At 41.9% G+C, this 23,246-nt stretch overlaps 1 protein-coding gene across 1 annotated transcript in view; it reads right to left on the bottom strand.

The window, feature by feature from the left end:
- The window catches only part of GALNT9 (polypeptide N-acetylgalactosaminyltransferase 9), a 129,626-nt gene that overhangs the window by 84,012 nt on the left and 22,368 nt on the right, over positions 1–23,246 (bottom strand). The window contains exon 2 of the mRNA XM_063172929.1: positions 20,882–21,062. Coding sequence (XP_063028999.1) covers positions 20,882–21,062 — 181 coding nt within the window. The remainder of the gene's footprint in view (positions 1–20,881; positions 21,063–23,246) is intronic.

Genomic DNA, 23,246 nt, shown 5'->3' with positions numbered 1-23,246 from the left:
GACCAGCCATCCATTTTGTGACCATTTTGGTTCATCTTGGGTGCAGCCCTGGCTGGGCTCTTGTGCTGCCCAAGGTGAATCCATTGAGGCCTTTTAATGAATACCTACTTTATTCTTCGGCTCTGTCCAGACTCTATTCTCGGCCAGCCTTCACAAGGCATCATTCCAACCCCAAGGAAAGATGTGGTAAAGGCTCAAAAGAATCAGTCTGGTTTAGAGCAGCCCTCTCCATCAGCCCAGTGTATAACACAGGGTGTGTGCATGCACATGCTTTATGCTATCTGTGCATGCACACAGATTTGTAGCAGCTCTCCTTTCCTGTGAGGTTAAAAGCATCTCTTGAAAACCAAAGGACTATCAATTGCTCTGCTCAAAAATAACCTGGAGAAGGCCCACAATGGCACACCCTGGCTGTGCCTCCAGCAGCTCTGATGCCAACTCACAACTGCAGCAGAACTTTAAAACCAGCATTTGCTCAAGCAAATTTAGCATTTGCTCACAGAGAGAGCACTTGCCACCCTTTCTGACTGCACAGTTTGTGCAGCAAGAACAAACACATGGTGGTTGTTGTACAGGCCTGCACTTGCTGAATTGTCTGCAAACAGGTCTGCTCCCTCTCAGATGCTGCCTTGCTAGGCTGCTACATCCTCATTCACAATTTGCTTTTGTGCTGCTCACTGATATATATATTTTACCACAGACCATTTTGAGAAGAAAACCTGAGGCCTGGAGAAGTTGCACAGCACAGAGCAGAGCTCCTGCTTCCCAAGTGCTCAGCACATGCCCCTCTGTAACACCACACTGCCCTATTTCAGTGGGATTCTCCCCCATTAGCAAAGAGGCTAACTTTAAAAGCTACCTACCTGTTCTCACAGTCAAAAAGCCATTCAGAATTACCATAGCAATTGCTGAACTTGCTCTCTAAAATACTGCTAATGATATCACAGAAAATGACTTCTCCTGCTCTTATCAAACTTTCTGACCTCTATGCTCATTACTTTGGCATAACAATCACTTTTTTCCCCACTATCAGCAGTCATGGGGATAGGGCAGGTGACAAATGCTTGACTGCTGGGTAACCTCTGCAAGTCAGTTATGAATTCTAGTAAAGTGTAATTATTCATAATTCCTGATCCCAGCACTATTTGCTCAGAGACCTGAGCACTCATCATTGATTCCAGTGCTACCATCGCTACTCACTGCCAGCCTGTGCCACACAGAGGACCACTGTGAAAAACTTCTGGCTAAGCAGCATTCTTACACAGCCTAAAAATAAGCCTGGAACAAGGAGAGAGGTTTTCACGAGGCATGAATGTTCTGACACAGTCCCCTTTTTTGAATTTCTTTTTTGAATTTCATTTTGAATGCAATTTTCCTCTTGAGCACACTGGCTTATCAAGGAAGTGCATCAGGAATACTGCAGTAACAGGAAAGAGCCACCAGCTAAAAACATGGACCTTGCAAGATTTCCTGTGATGAGGGACATCTTTTACCTGACAGCAATTTTCTCTAGAGTCCCACACATCCCAAACTGCAGCTCAGGAAATCAGAGCAGTCCCCAGGGAGTGGGTGCCCTGTGAGGCAGAGGAGGGAGCCCACCCCAGGCCATCCCTCCTCAGAGGGACCTCAGAGAATTAGGAATTTTGCTGAACATTTCTGAGGAAAAAGTATTTTTTTAATTGGCAAGTGAACTGAAACACCTGGGTACCCAGCTACATGTTCCTGGTCAGACTGATAGGGTAACTACAAGTGGGACCAATTTCAGTGCTTTTATGCCATCCTCCCACTTGAATTCAGAGAAGGAAAAAAAAAAAAAGAAAAAAAAAACTAATTCTAGCTTTAAAACCAGCACACCTGAACCATAATCTCCTAATTTTTGATTTACTTGTTCTTCATCACATTAAATCAATGCATTATTGTCCCAAGTGTGGCTCCATGGCCTCGCTGGTTCACAAGACTTTTCATGCCTTAGTTCTCAGTGATTACTTACACTGTAGGGCATCAGGGACTGCTTTAGATAAAAAGCTGGTTTGAATTTCTTATTCCACCTGGATGAAGTCATGCCTATCACTTCTCACTGCAACCTTTTGTCTCTTAGTTCTTCCCTTTTTTTTTTTTTTCTAGGACATAGTTGAAAAACTGCATTTTGACTGCATTTAGAAAGAGCAGTCCAAACAAAATATATTGGAATATCTTTGGTAGTGCCACTGCAACAGGAACACCTAGATGGGAAAAAGCAAAGCTCAGAATTTAGCAGTAGTTTAAAAGCTGCCATAAATTTATTTATTGCAGTGAGGATGAAGAACAGCAAAAGCAGCTGTCCAGCTGAGCACTTTCCAAAGCACAGCAGTGATTTAAGGGTTTATTTCCTGCAGGCTTCAAGTCAACCTTGAACTCCCAACTCCTTAGGTCACTTCACAAAATGAGATTGATGTGCTGAGGTAGACAGGAGAAATTACTGGTCCACTACCAAACACTTCTGATGATGCTTGAGAGCATGAGCAATCCCAGTTAAGGTGTCTTTCCTTCAAAATCAGTGGGTGCTTTAAGTGCTTTGCTGGATTGTTGCCTGAGTTCTTCCCAAAGTGTTCTCTAATTAGACACCAGCCACAGCAATTTACAGTTAACACTTCCTTCATTCCAAGAAACTCTAACCAGGGTTTGACACTCCTGGCCAAACAGAGACATGAGCAAACCTCACCCTGCCAAGGCACACCCAGCTTTGGGTGTCACCTCAGCCACCTCTGCTCAGCCAGAGCCTCACAAGGGCTCTGCACTGGGTCAGCCAGAGGTGCCTGTGAAAAAGGGACACAAAGAGTGACAGAATTCTCCTTGGAGCAGCCTTGGACTGGCCCTGGAGGAGGCAGCAGGGGACAGCTCATTACAGAGGAAAGGGAAGGCTGTAACAAGCCAAAGGGAATCCTTGCACAAAAGAGCTGGACACAGAGAAAATCATCAGGCAAGAAACCTATGAGCTAATGATGGGGCAGCTTAGCACAAGACTAGCCACTTCTACTATTTCTTTTGAGAAGAAAATTACCAGAATGGGAAGAAATCAAACTGTACAAAATGCACTAGCAAGGCACAGCTTTATAATCCTTCAGCCTTACTGCCAACAGAACCATGGTAAGAAATTTGGAAACCATCCCTTTTTCAGCCCTGGTGCTGTGCAGTGCCTGAGTGTTTGAAGCTCCCAGTGCTCTGCCAGGAGCTGGATCCCACCACAGTCTCCCCTTCTCTGCACCAGGTCTGACCACACTGTGAACTGTGTGAAGAAGAACAATTTCAGCAATGGACAGCTGAAACCTGGCCTTGTTAACACCAACACTCCTGAGTTGGGGAAGAACTGAGTGCACATTTGACCTGTGTGGTAGCTAAAGATGGTGTGAGCTGGGCATAGCTCACATCCAATATTCCTGTGATTTTAAATCAGCATTCAGGACTGCCAGCAGGTCCCACAGAGTCCAAGCAGCAGAGGAGCCCAGGGCTCCAGGGCACGCAGGTACCTGGGCAGGGACACAATGCTGGATGCCTGCAGGACTGGGGGTTCCAGCAAAGGCTGACAATGCCGTGGCTAATCACTTCCATGGGCCAGCTGAGGATGGATTAAACCTGATGTGTGAAACAGCCCTGCGGGCTCCTCTCATACAGCATGCCAAGCATCAAACCTGGGGCATCCTGCTGTTGTCTTGGGAAAGGTCTTTGAGTGCTCTCATTCTGTATTTGCTGCTGCAGAGCTTGGCTGGCAACCCAGAGGTATTTCCTTTCAGATCGTTTTTCTCTATTCTAGAGATGATTTTCACTCATTCATTCCCCCACACTGAACTGGCTCCTTAAATGAACATTTCCCAGCCAGCCTCCTGAGCCCAACTCTGAGAACTGTCTTGCAGGCTTCATAAGAAAATGGGAAAAGCTCTTTGGTTGGCAGATCAGAAACTTGGGGAAAAAATCATGTACTAACATTAAAAGGTCACAGATCAGAAACTGGGATATGAGAAAAACAAAAGGTGCTCAACTGCACATGAACCTGCTCATGGCAACCTTGTAAGCTTGGAGGCATTAAAGGGAAGGAAATTTTCTTCTGACTGGAGCTTCATTCCCTGATAGATGTATTTACTCTATTGGTATCTCATCCAAGAGAAACACGTGAAATCCTCTATTTATCAGGCTGCTCTTACAGTCCATTTGGGTTGCACTATTTTTTGTGAAGGACTGTCACTGCAGCCGTGCAGGCAGTTCAATGCGTTACCAAAAAAAAGGAGCAACATCTTCCCTGCTCTATTTCCCCTGCCCTTTTTTCCTGTCTCTAAACTTGCTAAACTCCAAAAATGAGTTTTGCTCCGCAGACCTTAATATACTGAGTTTGGAAATGGATTAAGCAATGCTTTTAGAGATTTCTGACAGTTTTACCCTTCAGGAAGAAATGCAAACAAAATTAAAGCTGCTTCATGAATCTTTAAAGTGTTTAATACAAGATACGTTTTTCCAATGAACTGCTGGGACGGAGATGACTGAAGGTTTCTCTCCTTCACAAACCTGATGAAATTGCTAGGCTTGAAGAAACATCTGCAGTTCTGGCAAAAAAACCCTACCCCTACATGATCTGTACCTTGAAAGCTTCAGAATGATCTGCGTTCATGTTTTATAGCCACAGCAGGAGAACAAGTTGGAACAGCTCCTTATTTGGTGCACGATCAATGAAAGGACAAAGATAAATATTTTAAAAGATTATTGAACTCTTTCTCTTTAATGCTAACAAATACTGCTTTTAATCACTAGGTCAATATGTATTTTGAGCCCTGTTAAACCAAGGGCTCAGACTAATCTTACCTACATGGTTACCTTCTAGCACCTAAATGCTACTGTGACTCCTATAGGCACAGACAATTTACCACAGCTAAATCACTGAATTTAATGCCTAGCTTAGTGCCTGATTTCTTTCTCCAGAAACCCACTGAGGCTTTACAGCTAGTGCTGGATGCAATAGTAACTTTTGAGCTGCAGAAATAAACTAACATCGCCTTCCTCTTCCACACTGGCACGGCAGAGGAGACGTGACGAGCTGCAAATGTCTTGTTCCCCAGCATGGATCCAGCTGCTGACCAGTCTGCAGCAGCAGCAGTGACAGCCCACAAAACTGATTAGCTTCATGGATCATGAATCTGTCAGCCAGAGGCTCCAACTCCTTCCTAATTAATTCTCCTTCTCGGCAGAGGATGTTAACTGTATTATGGCACAACATTCTCTTTCTGTTGAGGGCGGATTTTCCCGCCCTATCCAAAAACCCAAATGGAAAATTTTTGAGTTCAAGGCTTGCTCTTGAACTTTCTCTCCCTGTTTTGCAGCTCAGGGACATTTCTTAAGAACACATAATATAAATTAATTTCCTATATATACATTATATACTCAAATATATATTCATTTCCTAAGAATAGACAATATAAATACAACTGTGAACAAGAGAGCAGTGGTACAGAACACTGATGCTCTATGCACCTTGAGACAAACAGCACATTGTGTTTACAAGTAAGGTAAACACCTAAGAAAAGAGCCATTTTCAGAAAAAGCTTTGAAATTATGGTGATACCAGAAGATACCTTCCCAGTCTGTGGTCCTTATAGAACATTTCCATTTTGAAATATCCCACAGCAGAAAAATCTACACCTTCTTCCTGAATTTGTTTGGAGAATTGCAGGTACAAGATACAGTGCAATTCTTGTTGGTGCTGTAAGTCTGAGGAAACCCACTAAAAGAACTTTTTCTCCATCTTTTCTCATATAGAGTTTCTCATATACATTTTCTCATAAAGTGAGATCTTAAATCTAATCCATACTGTAGGAATTCCCACCAGCTTTCACATGTTCCTTGACATATTTTTTTCTTATTTTGCATCCAAAAGTCTAGGAAAGAAATCCCCTACACTCATGAGAAAGAAACCAGGCCAAGTCCTCGCACCTGAGCTAACCTCAAACACCTCCTGTACCAAGGAAAAATGTCCTTTCATGTCAACCACAAACAAATGACTGCAATGTGCAATGAGTTTTCCAGAACACATCTGGTCATGGGAACTTCCCACATTCCCAGGCTGGACAATTGGATTTGATGTCTGTAGGATTTGCAGACTGAAGAACAGCAGCATCCTCCCTAAAATAACTGTCTTTTGTACCTTAGGACTCTTCACTATTCTGTTTCCCACAGGAAAGACCAAATTTGCAGGAATTTCTGTCCTATATTATTTCTATGAAGGAGAGACCCGTTCCACCTGGACACAGGTAGGTTAAAGCTCTCCATCAATTTTCAGTAACACACATTGGACAAGGGTTCCCTGAGAATGACAGATTTGTGGTTTTGTTCTTTTGCCTTTCTTTTAAATTCCAGGCCAGTACAACTGTGACTAATTGCTCTGCTCATAAAAACCCAACACATGTTTGTGCCTTTTGTTTTATAACACGTTTGCTCTATTTGGTTTAATTCCTCCTTTCTCCAAGCAAATTATTTTTATATTTATAGTAGAAAGCCCTGAGAACTGTCAATCAGTGACTGATAGCACACTATATATGCATAGTTAACATATGCAGCAAGATGACTCTACTTGTAGAGAATATTAACCCTTATATTTAAGATTATTAGACTCTTCAAAAGTAGCTGCTGCACACATAAAATAAGAGGCCTTCTATTTCACTGAGCTATTTCTGGTTTTCCTCAGGCAAACAATACCAGAAACATGCCATTATGTCTAATACCCTTATTGATTTATACATATAAAAATGCTAAAACTAGTTTCAATCACTTTTAAAACAAGCCTCTTTATTAACATGAAAAATGACTCAAATCCTGTGCTCACATCTTTCTGTAGTAAAAAGTCTTTGCCTTTTTTTTTTTTTTTTTTTGGTAACTTAACTTGAGTCACTAATATGTTTTGAAATACCATCTGTAAAAAATTTCCACTCTATCCCCCAGTGTGCCTGTCCGGATCTGCCTCTGGCTGTATGCATGCTGCATCACAAAGCATTAGGCTCATTGGAAATTAATGGAGAGGCTGAAATCTGCTTTCAAATGCTTTCCAAAAATCCCCAAAGAAAATAGATCCCCTGTGCAACTTTATTTTTAATGGTGCTGCTCTTAAATTTAAGGAGGAGCTGAGCTAAATTCCAAGTGACATGTATTCTGCCTTGTTTTAGGTGATTAAAATAAATGACCTCTTTAGTGATTCTCAAGATTTTGCAAATATCTTTGCCTCTGTTCCAACGGTATTCTTAGCTTGCATCCTTTTAGACTAAAAGCTAGAAAAGAATTTTCTTTTTAATAAAGCCATAAAGGCAGTCTTAGAAAATTCTGCTTTGAGATTGGAGAGCTCTCTGAAGTTAAGTGAAATATAAAAATTGGTGAAACTGATGAAACTATATTAAATAAAGGCCAAACTAAAGGCATTGTGTCAATTTGATTTGAAGATCTTATCAGCAAAATACATTCAGGAAAACATCACCTTTTGTGCAACTTTTTAAAAACTTAATTTTGAGAACTATGTTGTCTGTGGGGAAGAGAGAATATACACTCTCATTTCAGCTTTGCCAAAACTAAAATCTCATATTTCAAACAGGGAAGGCTCAAAAAGAGCCATCCAGAAAGCCAGATGATGTTTTCCAGGGTGCATTCAGAAAATTGGCTGCTGCCCAGTGTCCCCACTCCTTGTGCTGCCACCAAGGGTCATTGCTCTCCAGCAAGCCATGTGAAGCCATTCAGCTGCACTTCCAGCAGTGCCTGTTAGCACTTTTCCCATCAAAGGAGTAATTTTCCACTCAAGGTGATGCATCAAGATCCCAAAAAGGTTCTTTGTGGCGAAGGGATAATTAATCCCAGCATGTCTGCAGGGAGTGAGATGGTAACAGCCCAGATATCCAGCAGCAGGGTCCATATCTGCAGGCACCACCTCCTCTGAGGCTCCTCTCCTGTTTCCTACTGAGCCCGTGCCAGACATAAAGGAAAAGCAGTGGAATTGGTGAAATCAAAGGAATTATTTTCAATAAATAATGCATAAGAGTAAACTCACCCTTTTCCATTTGCACAGAAGAGTTTGCTGTACCTTTGAAGCTATTTGTTATTCAGATAATAATATGTAAATACAGGAAGTTATCCTTGGCTATTAAAAATGTACTGCAAGTGTTTAACATTAAAAATTCCAGATACTTTTGTTTAATTTTGACTATCTCTCTGCCTCAGCTGCTGTTGCTGGTGCCGGACAGAGGCTGAGGATCAGAGTGTTACCTGGAAATGTAGGGCAATAAAAAAGTTTTCAAGGTAACTGCTGCAGAGCTCTTCATGAATTTCATTAAGGGTTTGCTGTCACGTTGCAGTGTAGTGGCAAGGAGGAGAATAGAGGAATGCAATATTTTTCCACTATCACTTCAGCTAACAATGTTTTTTATGGTCTGGGGAGGATATACAGCCACGTTTGGCAAACAATCCCTTCTTTAATAGGCTCCAGTGTATTTCACAGGAGACCAGCTTTAATCTCTGGTCAAATTCAGTTATGCAGCAGAATGTTTCTCTCTACCTATGTACAAATACAGGATAGTTGAGGGAGTAAACCACCAAATGGGAGGTCAGCCATAAACTGGACAAACTCCACCACTGCCTGCCAAAATTGTAGTGAGAAGCTCTTTAATCCTGACTTGTCCCAACTGCTGTGAGGCTGGTTGGAGCCCAGCAAGGTAATGATGCTCCCCTGGTAATCATAGCACTTTTCTCAGGTGGTGCACAAGCTCATTTGACTAACCAGCAATAGCCTTGAAATGTTTGAACAGTAGTCACGGGCTTCCTCCTACTCTTTAAATGATCAATTCCTATCAGAGTAAAAACAGAACCAAGTTTATGGTATGTGGGAGGAATTATGGTTCAAATAGAGCAGTGTTCCAAGAACAAATGCATAAAGAACATTGATTTAGCACTGAAAAATGGGAGTATTAAATCCAGGATGTTTAGATGCTTTATATGGGATTGAGGAGAGAGCCTGGTGGCAGCAGCTGAGTGTTCATAAAAAGTCTGAGTCAGGCAGAGAGGACAAAGGAAGGTGCATGTGCTGTGTGTGGGTAGGAAGCTGCCTGACAATCAGATGATGGAGCACATCCAAAGCTCTCCACGAGCTCTAGGTCAGGATTCCATAGGATAAATCATTAAGCAAGAGCAGCCAAATCCTAAATCCTTTACTCTCCCCACATCTTCCCCAGTGATACTTGCAGAGTTGTTCTCTGTGCATTACAACTACTCTGTGAAATGTCCTGTTCAAGGAAAGCACCTGAGCTTGTCTTAACTTCACTGAGGTTATTCATACACTTAAAGCTAGGAACATATTTAAGTGCTTCATTGGACTGGAGCCTAATTGCACTTTTATAGCTTTTGTTTAAATTAAAGGCTAGTTAGAGGTGAGCACCACAATATTCAACAATTTCATGCACTTAGAAGTTAAATGTTAACAACAGCTCCCTTCTAACTACTTATGTTGCTTCAGTTTGTATAACTTGAGAAAACTCTTGTGTTTTTATTTAGTTTTGGTTACATTTAGAAATGAGAAAAGTTTTTAAAAATCCAGCCACATTTACTGTCTAGCCCACAGCTAATACCAAGAGCACGCACTTTATAGCAGCAAAACAGTGCAATGCACGGAGATATTTTATATTTATGAGCTCTTATCCTAATTTGAAGAAAAAAAAACAGGTCAACATGTGCTTGCTTTTCACTCAGGTTGACAGAAATTAGGCACACATCCTAGACCAGGCAACAAACTTAAGTAAAGCTGTGAATTTGAGCAAGCCAAGGACACTCAGAGCCTTTTCCTGGCTCTGAGATTTGGCCATTGCAGCACTTCACTGTTCCTGCACAAACCTGCTGATAAACTACTCCCCACTTGTCTGGTATCTTTTCTATCTTGTCCACAGGCATTTTAAATTCACATCCTCAGTGTTTGCAGAGTTAAATTAATTTGCCACCACAGAGAAAGGCAGCAGTGAGCACCACCACCCCTGCGTGCCCAGCAATCCTGCCCTTCCTCATCCCTTGTCTGCAGACACACACATTCAACCAGATCCTTCCAGGCTGTTTGCTCAGCCCTGCACTCAGAGAAACTTTCCCCCCAGAGCTTCCCTGGACTCCCAGCTCTGTCAGGCAAAGGAGGGGAGTGCTCCTCTCTGAGCAAACAGAACACAAATTCCCTGTCTCTTGGTACACGGGTTAATAACTCCAAGGCAATAAGGCAATGGAGTAGCTGGAGGTCAAGCATTTGTTTTCAGGCAGTGTAGAAAATACAGGAGCAAAGCTTCAATGTCATTTTTATCTTGGGTTTAATGTAAACTTCACCATGACCCTCTGGGAGAGCTGTGTCCTAATGAAACATCCACAGCAGGGATGAAAGCTTGCTCCAGTCACTGAATGAGAGCTGCTCACGTTGTGGATGGAAATAACTAAAATTTATGCCTTTCCTCTGAAATTTTAGGGGTACAGACTAACTTAGCAACAACACCCCAGGGTATTTTAGTGCACTGTTTTAATTATAATTGCTGCTATTAATGTTCCACCATTATTCAAGTCTGAAGCACTGTGTCTGCCTGAGAGGTGTGTTTCACTCCACCCCAGAGGCCAGCCCACTGCTGGGGCCTTCAGAAGACAAAATGCATAAATGCAGACTAACACAAGTCTGGTAGCATAGAATAAATAATACACTCACCCCCTGGAGCAAAGAAGAAAATAAACTAATTAAGGAACTATTTGACAACCTGAAGGCATATCTCACACAGGTAAAATGCAATTCCAGAGGGTTTCTTCTCTAGAAGTTGAGAAACAGGGAGCTTGTGCAGAAGTAATACACAGAAATATCTCCAGTAATTTAAAGGTGAGCCTGGAGCCTCACTGATAAATCCTGACACACCAACACCACCTGAAATTGTGGGTGCACTTAAACCAAGCTCCTTTGGTGCTGCATTCAGCCAGGTGGCCTGGGCTGTCTGTGGTTTGGTTTTGAGACCACAGCAGAAGGTCTAGAAGCAATGCAACAGAAGACAAGAAAATTTCAGAAAGCAGAAAACAGAAAATAGAGTCCTCACTCTTCAATATCATACAACTTTCAAACAGCTGAACTGGCAGGTGCTGTTTCAAAGAAACCAAACCTTGGAAGGCATCTAGATCAAGCTAACCAAGACAGGAGCTAACATTTGCCAGCCTGTATCTGTCAGGTACTTCTGGCCCTGGCTACTTTTAAGAGTCTCTCACTTTTATTAGCACTAAATTCACTCAAAACCAGAGACACAGGCAAAACAAGCACGAACTGACACTATTAAAATGAAACACTGCATCAACCTGGAGTTCACAATTCAGTTTTATTTCAGACAGAAGAGTAAATTGTCTGACATTTTGGCCTGCTCATGTTTTTACCACAAAGACACAAACAACAACAACAACTAAAAAGCCTTGAGGTTATGCGACCTGAAACCTTGACTTTGCTATGCTATGAAACCTATCCAAACAAAATAGGAATAAAAACTTGCTAATTTTTAAAGCTACATCAGGAAGACATCTGGAGATAACACCTCACACTCTCAGCAGAACTAAATTTGCATAAACCTTTTAAGAAAGAAATGGGAAATATTATTTCAAACCGTTAGAACTCCTTCAAAGCCCTACAAAGAATCTCAGGTATAGTGTAACAGAGCTACATGCAAGGAAACATAAAAGGAAAAGAAATACCACCCTGAATTCATTGCCTGTCTTGTTCTGTTACTTCTTTTTATCCTGTAATGTGATATCATGGAGTGTAACATAACATGACAGTTCAGAAATTTACAGGAATATCCTTTTCTCCCTGGAAGTGATAGCAGGCAACAACCAGCCATGGGCTCAGGGGAGGGAAATGAAAGAAATTCTCAAATGCCAGCACACAGCTGCAAGTCCTGGCTGGATCTCAGCAGTGCTTCTGCACTACAGATATGCATTTACCTATCAAAGAGCAGCTCACAGAATTTGTGGACAGCACCCCACCATTGCTCTTCTTTAGGAGGAAATACTCTTTCTGCCATGGAAATACTGTGGCTTTCTGGTTTCCAGCTCAAAAAATTACCACAGTCTCTAAAGCATACTTTAAAAGAAAAAAAAAACCCAAAAAACTCAGTGGTGCTTAAGGTGAATGTGCAGGTCACATGAGACACATTTAGTGTGAGGATTGATGAGAAAAACTGAGGGATGCAAAGCAGCTTTTTGATCATTGCTTCCTTTCCTCCCAGCTGACCAGGCTGCCCATGCTGGCAGGTCATTCTTCAGTGAGTGTTGCTCGTACAGAAATCTGGTCCTGTTTCTGCATGCCTCAGAGCATGTAACACTTTGGGCTGGATTCACTGCAATCCTGTTTGGGCTGGATTCACTGCAATCCTGTTTGGGCTGGATTCACCTGCAATCCTGTTTGGGCTGGATTCACTGCAATCCTGTTTGGGCTGGATTCACTGCAATCCTGTTTGGGCTGGATACACCTGCAATCCTGTTTGGGCTGGATACACCTGCAATTCTGTTTGGGCTGGATTCACTGCAATCCTGTTTGGGCTGGATTCACCTGCAATCCTGTTTGGGCTGGATTCACTGCAATCCTGTTTAATCTGGCTGCCCAAGTTCCTGAGGAAGGGACCTGCAGAGGACATCACACCCTGCACATGATGAGCAATGCTGCCATGGCATCTCCATCCTCTACACAGGCAGCCAAGTCCATCACCCCAAATTAGATGTCAAATTTCTAGTCCCTGTTATGCAACCCACCTCAGGTAAACTATTCATGTATTCAAGAGTACATTCTGGTGCAGGCAAATTGCAGGGAATGGCTTCCAGCCTCGCTGCATTTAAACACAACATTGCAATCAGTTATTTTTCATACTCCCTAGTTAATCAAATTCAGCCTTCACTAAATCTACATTTATTAGTGCTGACAGTCATGCAGAACTTGTCTTCAACAATTAGTATACACAAAGGCACTGCAAAAATGTAGAAGTGGAAAATTACTGCATCTGAACATAAGGTGGCTTTTTGGAAAAGGTTGTTCATTTTTATGGTTCTTTTTAATTTAGCCTTTCTGGTGCTCCTTTCATCCCACAGGTCAGTGTTAATAATCAAGACCTATGTTATACACTTTGCAGTATAATTAAAGTCACTACTTAATTGGAAAGCCTAGCACTAAACAAAAGGGAATCAATAATGAATCTAATGGGAAAAGCCAGAGAAAACATCTATTGAATATCAGGAATAACTGTGAGACACTGCCATGTGTCCAGCACTGCTGCTATGGAGACAGCATGGAGCCTGCTGATGGAAGGCTCTGCTCATGAGCCATGTCCTGCAAAAAACTCTGGTACTGGCCTCAAAAAGGGGATGGAAGCTTTCTCAATATCTTTTTTATTATTACTGAGTAACACAGTCACTGTTTTTACCTGCTCCTCAGTCTTCTCACTGGAGTAATTTATGATTGCACGATTAACTAAAAATATAAAGACCTAAAGGTGGTCTGGGATTTAGGAGAGCAAGGTTTGAGCCCACATTCCACCTAATCAATCATTATTTGTGCAAGGTGAGCAAAGCTCCAGAAGAATTTGGGAGAAAACCTGAAATATCTTCATAGACAGGGTCAGGTCATGACTCCAGGACTCAGCTACAGAGGGAGTGTGCTGATACAGAGCAGTACCTATGATTTCCTCAGAGTTTTCTTGCCCAGCCAAAGAAAAAGGTGATTTTTCTCTCTCCTTTGAGGGCTTTGCACAGTTCCAGCCTGAGCCCCTTACAGCCAAACAAGAAGCATTTCCCAAAAGGCAGAGCCAAGCCTGTGGCATACGCAGGGATACACAAATAAGCACAGCTGGCCCAGGGGCAGCACTGCGAGTGAATTGAGGTTGTCAGCTGAGATCCCAAATGATCTGAGTCAGAACTACAACACCAAGTGCTGGGGAGGAGCTGGTCAGAGCCCAGCTCACTGCAGAGGAGGAGCACAGGGATTTACTCAGTCCACACCAGCTCCTCCTGCTCCTGGGCAAGGCCAAAATCAGCTGAAATTGGCTGCATCTCTCTGGGGCTGCAGCTCCGCTTGTTCACACAGATAACGTGCATGCAAAGGGGCTGTTTGTAGGGAATTCACTGCCCGAGGAAAATGCCCAGCTCATGTAACCTGACAAAGCTACATAAACTCCCAGAACGTGGGTCTGCACTGCTCTCCTTCACCCTGCTCAAAATCCACATCTGGACATTGATTTGGGATGCAATTAAAACACTTCAGTTAGTTTCATCTCTCACTGAATTTCCCTCCAATAAACAATCTTAATCTGTTGCCCAGAGGTGATTCTGTCTGCTCCATTTTCTCTCTCTGTTTTTTCCTTCTCTCTGCTTCAATTTACGTCATATGTTCAGAGTGCCCAAAAAAAAAAAGGCTTTTTCAGAATTTTAGCATGGTTTTTTAGATTGATTGAGAGTGGGTGCAAAAAAAAAAAAAAAAAGTCAAATGCTTTTCTATGAAAAATAAGCCTAATTGAAATCATAATATCATGCCTATACTTTGATTGTGAAACACTGTTCTGCTTAAAAAAACTGAAATGCTTAATTTCAATTAATGTTTCATTAAACTGTGACCTGATATTTAATCTGAAAGTATTGGTAGAAGCTAGTAATGGAAAATTCATAATTTCAAGAGTGATTTTTTAAATGGGAAACTAGAGGTTTCATTAGTCTAAACTCCTTGTTTAAACAAACATTTCACAGAAGATGCTCAGCCTAACACAAAATATTTTTAGGCAAATTTTTTTTTCACTTGTCATTTTCTGCTAATCAGAAATTCTGATTGCTGGAAAGCTCTGGACTTCAAATATTCCTCGTGAAAAGGCCCATTACACTGCACTCTGGTTAACCTGGAAAGGGTCTGTTTTCATTTGGAGCTTCTTGTGTCACTTCTCTAAGTGGCTCAAAGAACACCCAGCATCCCTAGAGGATTTGAAAAAACAGGTCACGAGGCAGAGCAAGCAGCTGTGGGGGGAAAACCAAATAACCCCAGACCCAGCCTTGCCCAGTGCACTGATCCAAAAGCTGATGCTCTGTGAGAGCCATCTGCCTTTGTGCCCTGCTCCTGGAGCCACGTCCAGCAGAGCATGGCCAGGGCCATCCAAGCACAGCACTGATGACCAGAGCCATCCCAGCCCAGCACTGGTAACCAGAGCCATCCAAGCCCAGCACTGATAACCAGGGCCATCCAAACCCAGCACTGATGACCAAGGTCATCCAAGTCCAGCACTGATGACCAGAGTTATCCAAGCACAGCACTGATGACCAGGGCCATCCAAGTCCAGCACTGATGACCAGAGCCATCCAAACCCAACACTGATGACCAGAGTTATCCAAGCCCAGCACTGATGACCAGAGTTATCCAAACCCAGCACTGATGACCAGGGCAATCCAAGCCCAGCACTGATAACCAGGGCCATCCAAGCACAGCACAGATGACCACAGCCATCCAAGCCCAGCACTGATAACCAGGGCCATCCAAGCCCAGCACTAATGACCAGAGCCACCCAATCACAGCAATGATGACCAGAGCCATCCAAGCACAGCACAGATGACCAAGGTCATCCAAGCACAGCACTGATGACCAGAGCCATCCAAACCCAGCACTGATAACCAGGGCCATCCAAGCACAGCACATATGACCAGGGCCATCCAAGCACAGCTCTGAGCCTCCTCCACCACAGAGAAACTGCATTCACACCCCTGTGGGGCTCCAGAGAGCTGAAACAGCACAGGGGCTCCCCAGAGATGTGCTGCCCAAAGAAAGGGTCCAAGTTGGAGGTGGTGGTTCTGCCTTTTCAGAGAGCTGGAGCTCAGTGGTCACTGAAGGCTTCCCCAGCTGCTGGCCTCACTGGAGCTGCTGTTATTAAACCTTTGAATGAACAAATCAGAGGTCTATTTACCAAGCTTGCCCCCTCGGTAACATTATTTGATCAATGCCGGAATTCTTTTTGATAGGTAATTAAAAAAGCTTTTCCTTAGGTATGGAGTGGACTGAACCATTAATTACACTTCACAGCCCTAGAGATGCAATTCTTTTGCTATTGTGAAATGTCTATGGCAAACCACAAAAATGCTTGCCTCCATAAAAGAACTGAATAAATGAAAGCAATTTCCTCAAGACCCAGATTTCTCTGAGTTTTATGGCTAAAGACTTGAGTTGCCACAGCATTAATAAGTTTGTTCGTTAGGGCTGAATTTTCTCAATACAAACGTCCGTGACTGTAACACAAAGAAAATATCTTCTTTGGCTGATAGAGCCAGCAGACTGAATCCATATATTAATATTATTGTTATCACTGAACTGCCACAATGCACTCTGCATCCAAGTTGCTCAAAAAAAGATCAGTTAAATTAAAGATCCTCACCAAGCAGCGACAATTTTGTGTAAAAGCCAATTTAGCCATTATGGAAGCTGCAGGATCATATTAACTTTTCTCAAAAGTATGCATAATGCATGACAGCAAGTGGTTTTGACAAGTGCCTGAGTGTGTGTGTCTGCGTGTGTGGATGTGTCCTGCATGTAAAGAAAGCCCTGAAGTAATTTAAGTTACAAAGTCAAGTGATAGAAAGATAGAAAATGCTGGATTTACAGGTGTTGCACCTGTTCAGTTCAACCCCTTGCTATCCAGCCTGTGCATCAAAAAGAGCAGGGGAATTGATGTTATCCTGAGAGACAATGCTTTTGTTTGAAAGCATCTGCTTAGCTGACACTTCCCAATTTTCCAGCATGCTACACTGTAAAACAAACAGCTTTTGTAAGTCTGGGGGCCTTTACCCCATCTTTGAATGACATTCCCTAAGTTTTTGGACATTTCTACTTTCTTTAAGTTTGATAAAGTAAAAAATCTACTGTCACATGGGGCTTCAGCATCTCTGCCTTCATGCATGGCTGGGAGGAGTTGAGTCTGATCCTTTGTAACTGGAGCAGGGGCTGATATTTTGGCTAGAGCTGGCAACAGAGGAGGATTTTATTCCCCAAAAAAGGCAGGAAAATGAAAACTCTGCCAGACTTTTGTAGCCACACAGGGAAACCTGCTCTCCTCTGCCCAGTGCCTGCAGGGGTTTGGGTGGCTGACCCTGGGAAGTGCAAAATCTCCACCAAAATCTCAAAATGAAAATCTCCACCAAAATCTCTGCTCTGTTTCTTCAGGTCTGGTTTTGACTATTCAGCCAAACATTTTCCCTTTGAAATTATGGTAAGAGAGGCATGGACAGAGCCCAGCAGATTTTACAGCATTCCCAAGGGCAGGATTCAGGACAATTCTCTGCCTAAACATACTGGGAGGGATAGCTGCCAGGAATACAAGTTCTTATGCATTCCTACACACAAGGTTCTTTGGCATCAGGAGATTATTTTCACTCAGTGCTCAGGTTTTTTCAATTATGACACTCATTTTATATATGGGAGAACATATATGGAAATTACTCCAATAACACTTCACCATCAAATAACACTTCTCCCAGAGAACCACAGAACAAGCTCTAGCTTAGCTGTGTGCTTGCACAACAAAAATAACCTGTTCCTTACAAGAAAAGCTTCTCTTTCTTCCATTTCATAGAGGAAATAAGATGTGTTAGTGAGGGCTAGAAGTCCTGCTAATACTTTACTGCTGCGAAGAAAAATCAGGACATTAAACATTCTGATTCTGAGCTCCCTGCAACATATTTTCTACAATGGTATAGACCTTGAAAAACTTAAAATAATATATTATTTAGATTAATATAATCTGATGATATAATCTCTAATAGATCTTCAAAAATCTCTGATATTGAGAAGAAAAAGCTGGGATATATTTATTATGATAAATATACTAGAATCAAACTGTAATTTTGTAATTATTGTGTGATTTGTAATCACAAACAAAAAGTTTACTGCCATTGCCTCTATTTGGCACACAAACAAAATCTGCTGTTGTCTCCTGTACCAACAGAAATTTGTATCCTAAAGAAAAGGTTTCTGGGCTAAAAGGAATAAAAGCAGAGGCAGCAGCAGGTAGGAAAGCAGAACAAAATGTGAGAAAAGCATCTTGAGTGCCCAGCCAGGCTTGAGGCTTTGCTGCAGCGGAAGGACAGGGGGAGGTGACTCCAATTCAGGAGCTTCTTGGTCACACTGGCTGACTCTGCACCTCTGTAGTGCAACATATTTTAAATTTGCTGCATGGGAATGAAAATACCTCCTGAAAAGCAATTAAACTGCCAAGTGTTTATGAATTTATGCTTGTAGATGGAATTGAAGGTTTATTCTATCAGAATGAGAGAGTGGACAATGGTAAGAGGGGAGTTCAAATGAAGTAAAATACAATATTTCTCATCAAGCTTGGAGTATTATAAGTCCTGAGTTTGCATACTGAAATCATGTTTACTTTCATAAATTTTGCCTGTGCAATGTAGACTTGAGTATAAATTCTCCCAGTTCATATCTTTAATACTGGTTTGTGAAAATACATAGATTGAATATTTCAAATGGAAGCCAGAATGGGGAGAAAGCAGTTTAATACTTTGGGAATGCAAATTCAGATGGTTTTATTCACAGGCTGGACATGGACTTTGTACATGGCCTTGGACATCAATTCTACCTTGCTCCTCAATTTAAAAATGAAAAGCCCTCTCCTTTAAAAAATGAACAGCTCTGGGAATGACATGAATATAAAGCACAAGCAAACTGACAAGCTCAGCAATGGAGAGGGGAGACCCTGGGCAAGTGTGCACACAGAGAAACTGGACAAGAGTGGGATTTCAAATTCTGTCTCCTCAAGTTCATGGAGATTCAGTTCTCTCCAAAACATGGAGTGTCCAAACCAAAGAGTCAAGCTCAGCTTTGGCACATGTCCTCCTTGTGCTGAGGGCCACAGAGCTGGGTGTAATCCCAGGTGGGGCCCCAAAAAATGGGGAAGGGCAGGATCCCCTCCCTTCCCTGCTGCCCATGGGGACAGATGAGCACAGGACACCTTTGGCTCCATGAGCTCCATGTCAACAAACACCCCCACATCCTCCTCAGGGCTGCTCTCAAACCTTCTCAGTGGGCAAAATCTTCTTATACAAAGACCTTCTACTATCTCCACTCTCATTCATTTTCCATAGCAAATCCAGTCTGAAGGGTTTTCCTGTGACTCATCTGCAGACAAGTGCATCAATTGCAGCCTCTAGATCTAACCAGAACCAACTCAGGAGTGTCCAAACATGACAAGGGAGGCACTTCTCCCAGTGACACAGATATTTAATCATCTGGCATGGCCTGATGAGATACCCACAATGAGAATGTCAAAAAGCTCATCTCAGTGACTCATCAAAGCTCCTCAGCAAAACTGTGGGAGAGCATAATCTGAAGTGAAACATCCCTGCATTGCAAAGGGTTTCATGCCTCTGAGAGCTGCTGAGCTGGATTTGAGCTCTGCAGCCTTTGCTTTTGCATTTCCCAGCAGAACACATCTCATTCATCCTCATCCCCCTGCCCACAGCAGCAAATAACAGCCAGGTCAAACCTCACCAAGCTCCATTTGTGAAAATTCACTTTGTCTTTAGGGTCTCTGGGCCAGATCTGATGCACAGCTCCAATATTTGCATAACTACAGATTTCCCCAGCATAATTCCAGGATGGATTTTATGATACATCAAGAGAGATGAGACCATTAAACAAGTCAGTGTAGTTGCATCAAACATGGTATCGAGGCAGCAGATTGTTTTCTTTTTGCCTCTTCTGATACCTGAGTTTTGGTTTTTTTGTAGCAAGAGTTTGAGAAAACAAATGCTGAGTCAATACTTCTGAGATCAGTTTAACATGTAACACAGCTAAAGAAATTTGTAGTTAAGCTGAAGTTTTGTTTTTGGCAGCTTGAACTGCCTAAAATCCTAATTCAAATGCAATCTACTCAGAGACCACAGCTGCTTAGCTTGGCTAAACTTTTCTCACCATTTAATAAGATACTTTTTTATTTAACTTTCAGTTCTGCCTAGGAGCCCCAGTGGGTCTTTTAAAACAGAAGATTATTATTAGAAATTAATTAAGTATTCTTTTCAATTCTGTCTCCTGAGAGCAACTAGGCATTGTTGCTGATCTCCTCTGCATTAAGACATCACTGATTGTCATTCATGGGATGATAGTGTGGATGTCTCATCTGGAAAATATATAACTCCATAAATATGAAAGATTTGAAAGTTATTTAATACAAAATATAATAAATCAGTGCAAATAATAAACATGTAATTGCAATGTCAAGCACAGCACAGGCGTGTGAAGACTATAAACAGTGGAATAAAAATAGACACACATTCCCAAGACAAAAAAAACCTTCCTGCAATTACAGGACCCTGATGGATTGCATTTAGTCCATGTTTCAGCACACTGCAAACCCTGACTAAACAATTCTAAGAATATCAAATGCAATTAAAGACAATTGATTTGATAAGCTGGGGTTATTTTTAAGGGACCAGTGACTATAAAGTGTTTGTTGCACTGTCTCCCTCCCATTGCACATGACTACAGGAAGCACAGACTAAATCTGCCACCTCTGAAAGCTTTTTCTAAATGAACCAAACCCAAAAAGCACTGATATCCTGATGTAATTTTTGATCTGAGGCATTGAACATGCATATTAATGTACTACTGACAGAAATTAGCTATGCATTTAATTTGGCACTCCATGCTTGAGATGGCAGTTGGTTTATTTCATTTTCACTCAGGGTGTCTGTAAAAGTAACTGCTGTCATATTCCAGCCAGGAGGGATGTGAGGAATGCCACCATGGGTCAGCAGAACAACAATCAATCCCTTGCTCCAAATAATAATAATAATAATGCAGAATTCCACTTACTTTTTAGGTCTGTAGTCAGGGATGGACCTGTCCAGTGATATCCTGTCACTGAGCTGGGCATTGTAACCATACTCTTCATACTTAGTCTCTGATTCATGGCTGTCATCTCTCAGGGTGGCAGCCATTCCCCCCTGGCCCAAGCCTCCTGGACCTTCCACTAATCCCATGGGCTTTGCCAGACCTAAATGAAACACAGACAAAAAAAAAAAAATCAAATTATTAATATAATAATATAGATATAATAGATAGAACCTTTTCTGTGACACAGAATGTTTTCAGATAAATGAGATCTGAACTCCCAGCTCTTAAAACCCTCACGACTCTGTGGAAATTATCCTCAGCTTACCAAACCAAAGTCCAAATCAACACATCTTGTAGTGTCTGTGCGTAATAATGAGCAAACTATAAAGAATCAATTAGCAGCTTTCACGATTCCTTCTTTTTCCAAAATGGCTCATTATTGTTAAGATAATTAAGAAAAAAATTTTTCCCATTAGAACTGGAGGGTTTCCCCATGTAGCCCATTAAAGCTTCATTCATTTTAAGGGAGAGATGCTGAATTTCTGCCACATGTGGGTGTGCCAGTTTAACTCCACATTAGTGTCAGTTCTGGTTCTTGCTCTGTGACTCCAGGACCCTGCAGCCCTGGTCCAGGTTTGGCTCCTATGGACTGGCCACCAGCTTCTGCTGGGTGGTAAATACAGGATAAATCTGATTTCACTGCCTGAATCAACAGATGGGTGATTTGGACTCGAATACCCACCCTGCCCAGCCTCTGTTGCCACAAAGATGTGCTAAAACTATTTTAATGGAGCTGACACTCCACCTGGGAATCACTCCAGATTTCCTCTGCACTTCACATGTGACAAATGAAATATGTAAGATACTCAGCTCTGTAGAGCTCACAGCAGCAGAAAGTTTGGACACTCAGTAAGTGCTGAGAAATCAGCCAATTAATAATGCATTTACAAATTTCATTTACTGGTCAACTCAAAAATAAAAATAAAAATAAAAACAAAACCAATATAAAAATGCTCGTATGATCACATCACCAGGAACCTCTTCCATGGCAACAGGCATTTAATTTGGTGCTGAATCCTCAAAAATAAGCTCCTCAAATATCCTGTGTTTAATGTCAAAGCTCTCCTTTCCAAAAGGCTGGCTATCAGCAAGTCATTATAAGTGATAAAGTTATTTATAATAACCCTGGGAACGCCATACAGGAATGTGTGACTCTCCCCCAAATCATTTACGACACCAAGTAAAGCAATTAGAGCTTGACCCACTCAACATGTTTCAAATCAAGACTTTTTCAAGAGGAAAATGTCATTATTTCAACTAAATGATTAAAAAGAAAGAAAGGAAACTGTCAGCATTTGGTAGCAACAAACACACATGGCAGTACAAACGTGGGACTGGCTTCTCCAGGTGCCAATAAGGAGGGCAGATCAGACCCTTGTGAGGAAATTCTCTTTCACCTCACTGCAAACAATGTTCCTACTTGTTACAGCTCCATCACCATCTCTGTTTAATGACAGGACAGCCCATAGAGACATTGGTTCATTACTGATCTGAATGGGTAAAATTCTGCATTTTCTCCTGCAATGTTTATGACAAAATCCTGTGCTGAGATAAAGTGCAACAATATAAACAGTCACAAATTAACATAAGAGGAATTCTGCTACTGAATTTCAGACGCTGCTGACAAAAATACAAAAATGCTGCAATCAGGACAGATCTTGCTTGTGTTTGTGTCTTTGATGCCTTCATGCTCCTCATCACCATGCAGTGAAACATGACTAAAACTCAAGACTAGTCTGGATTTCAAACCAGAAAAATGCTTCTAGCTTATTAAATGAAGCACTTCAATCCATGCTCAGTATTCTGAAAATATTTTAGGGAGCTTCATTTTGAAGAAAATGGTCACTTTTGTCCTTTTTGTTCCAATTTAGGATGAGAGGCTACTTGGCATTTGACTTTCCTTTGGAAAAATTTGAGCAGAGGGCCCTGCATGCCTGGGCTGACAATGATTCCCTGCTTGAGTAATTACAGAAATTACATGTCTGAGACTCCACATCTCTCCCCACTCAAAAGGAGAAGCAGAGCAGCCCAATCTTCCTGCATGGCACAGACTTAGACTTAACAGACACCAGCAGTGATGCTGCAAGATCTGCCTCCAATGCCCAATATATGGAATCTAAAAGGGGCTCAGTTTCTGAGAAAAGTCAGCAGTTCCCTCCATAAACAGAGTAAAATTAAACACTTTAAAAGTCAAAACCCCAGAAAACTTGACAAAGACTATGTCCTTGAAAGACCATAATGTGGAAATTCATTTGATGATCACCTGGAATCATCTGGGCTATGT

Source organism: Melospiza melodia, chromosome 20, assembly GCF_035770615.1.
Source record: "Melospiza melodia melodia isolate bMelMel2 chromosome 20, bMelMel2.pri, whole genome shotgun sequence".
Classification (NCBI taxonomy): domain Eukaryota; kingdom Metazoa; phylum Chordata; class Aves; order Passeriformes; family Passerellidae; genus Melospiza; species Melospiza melodia.
This window is presented reverse-complemented; position numbering and strand designations above follow the sequence as displayed.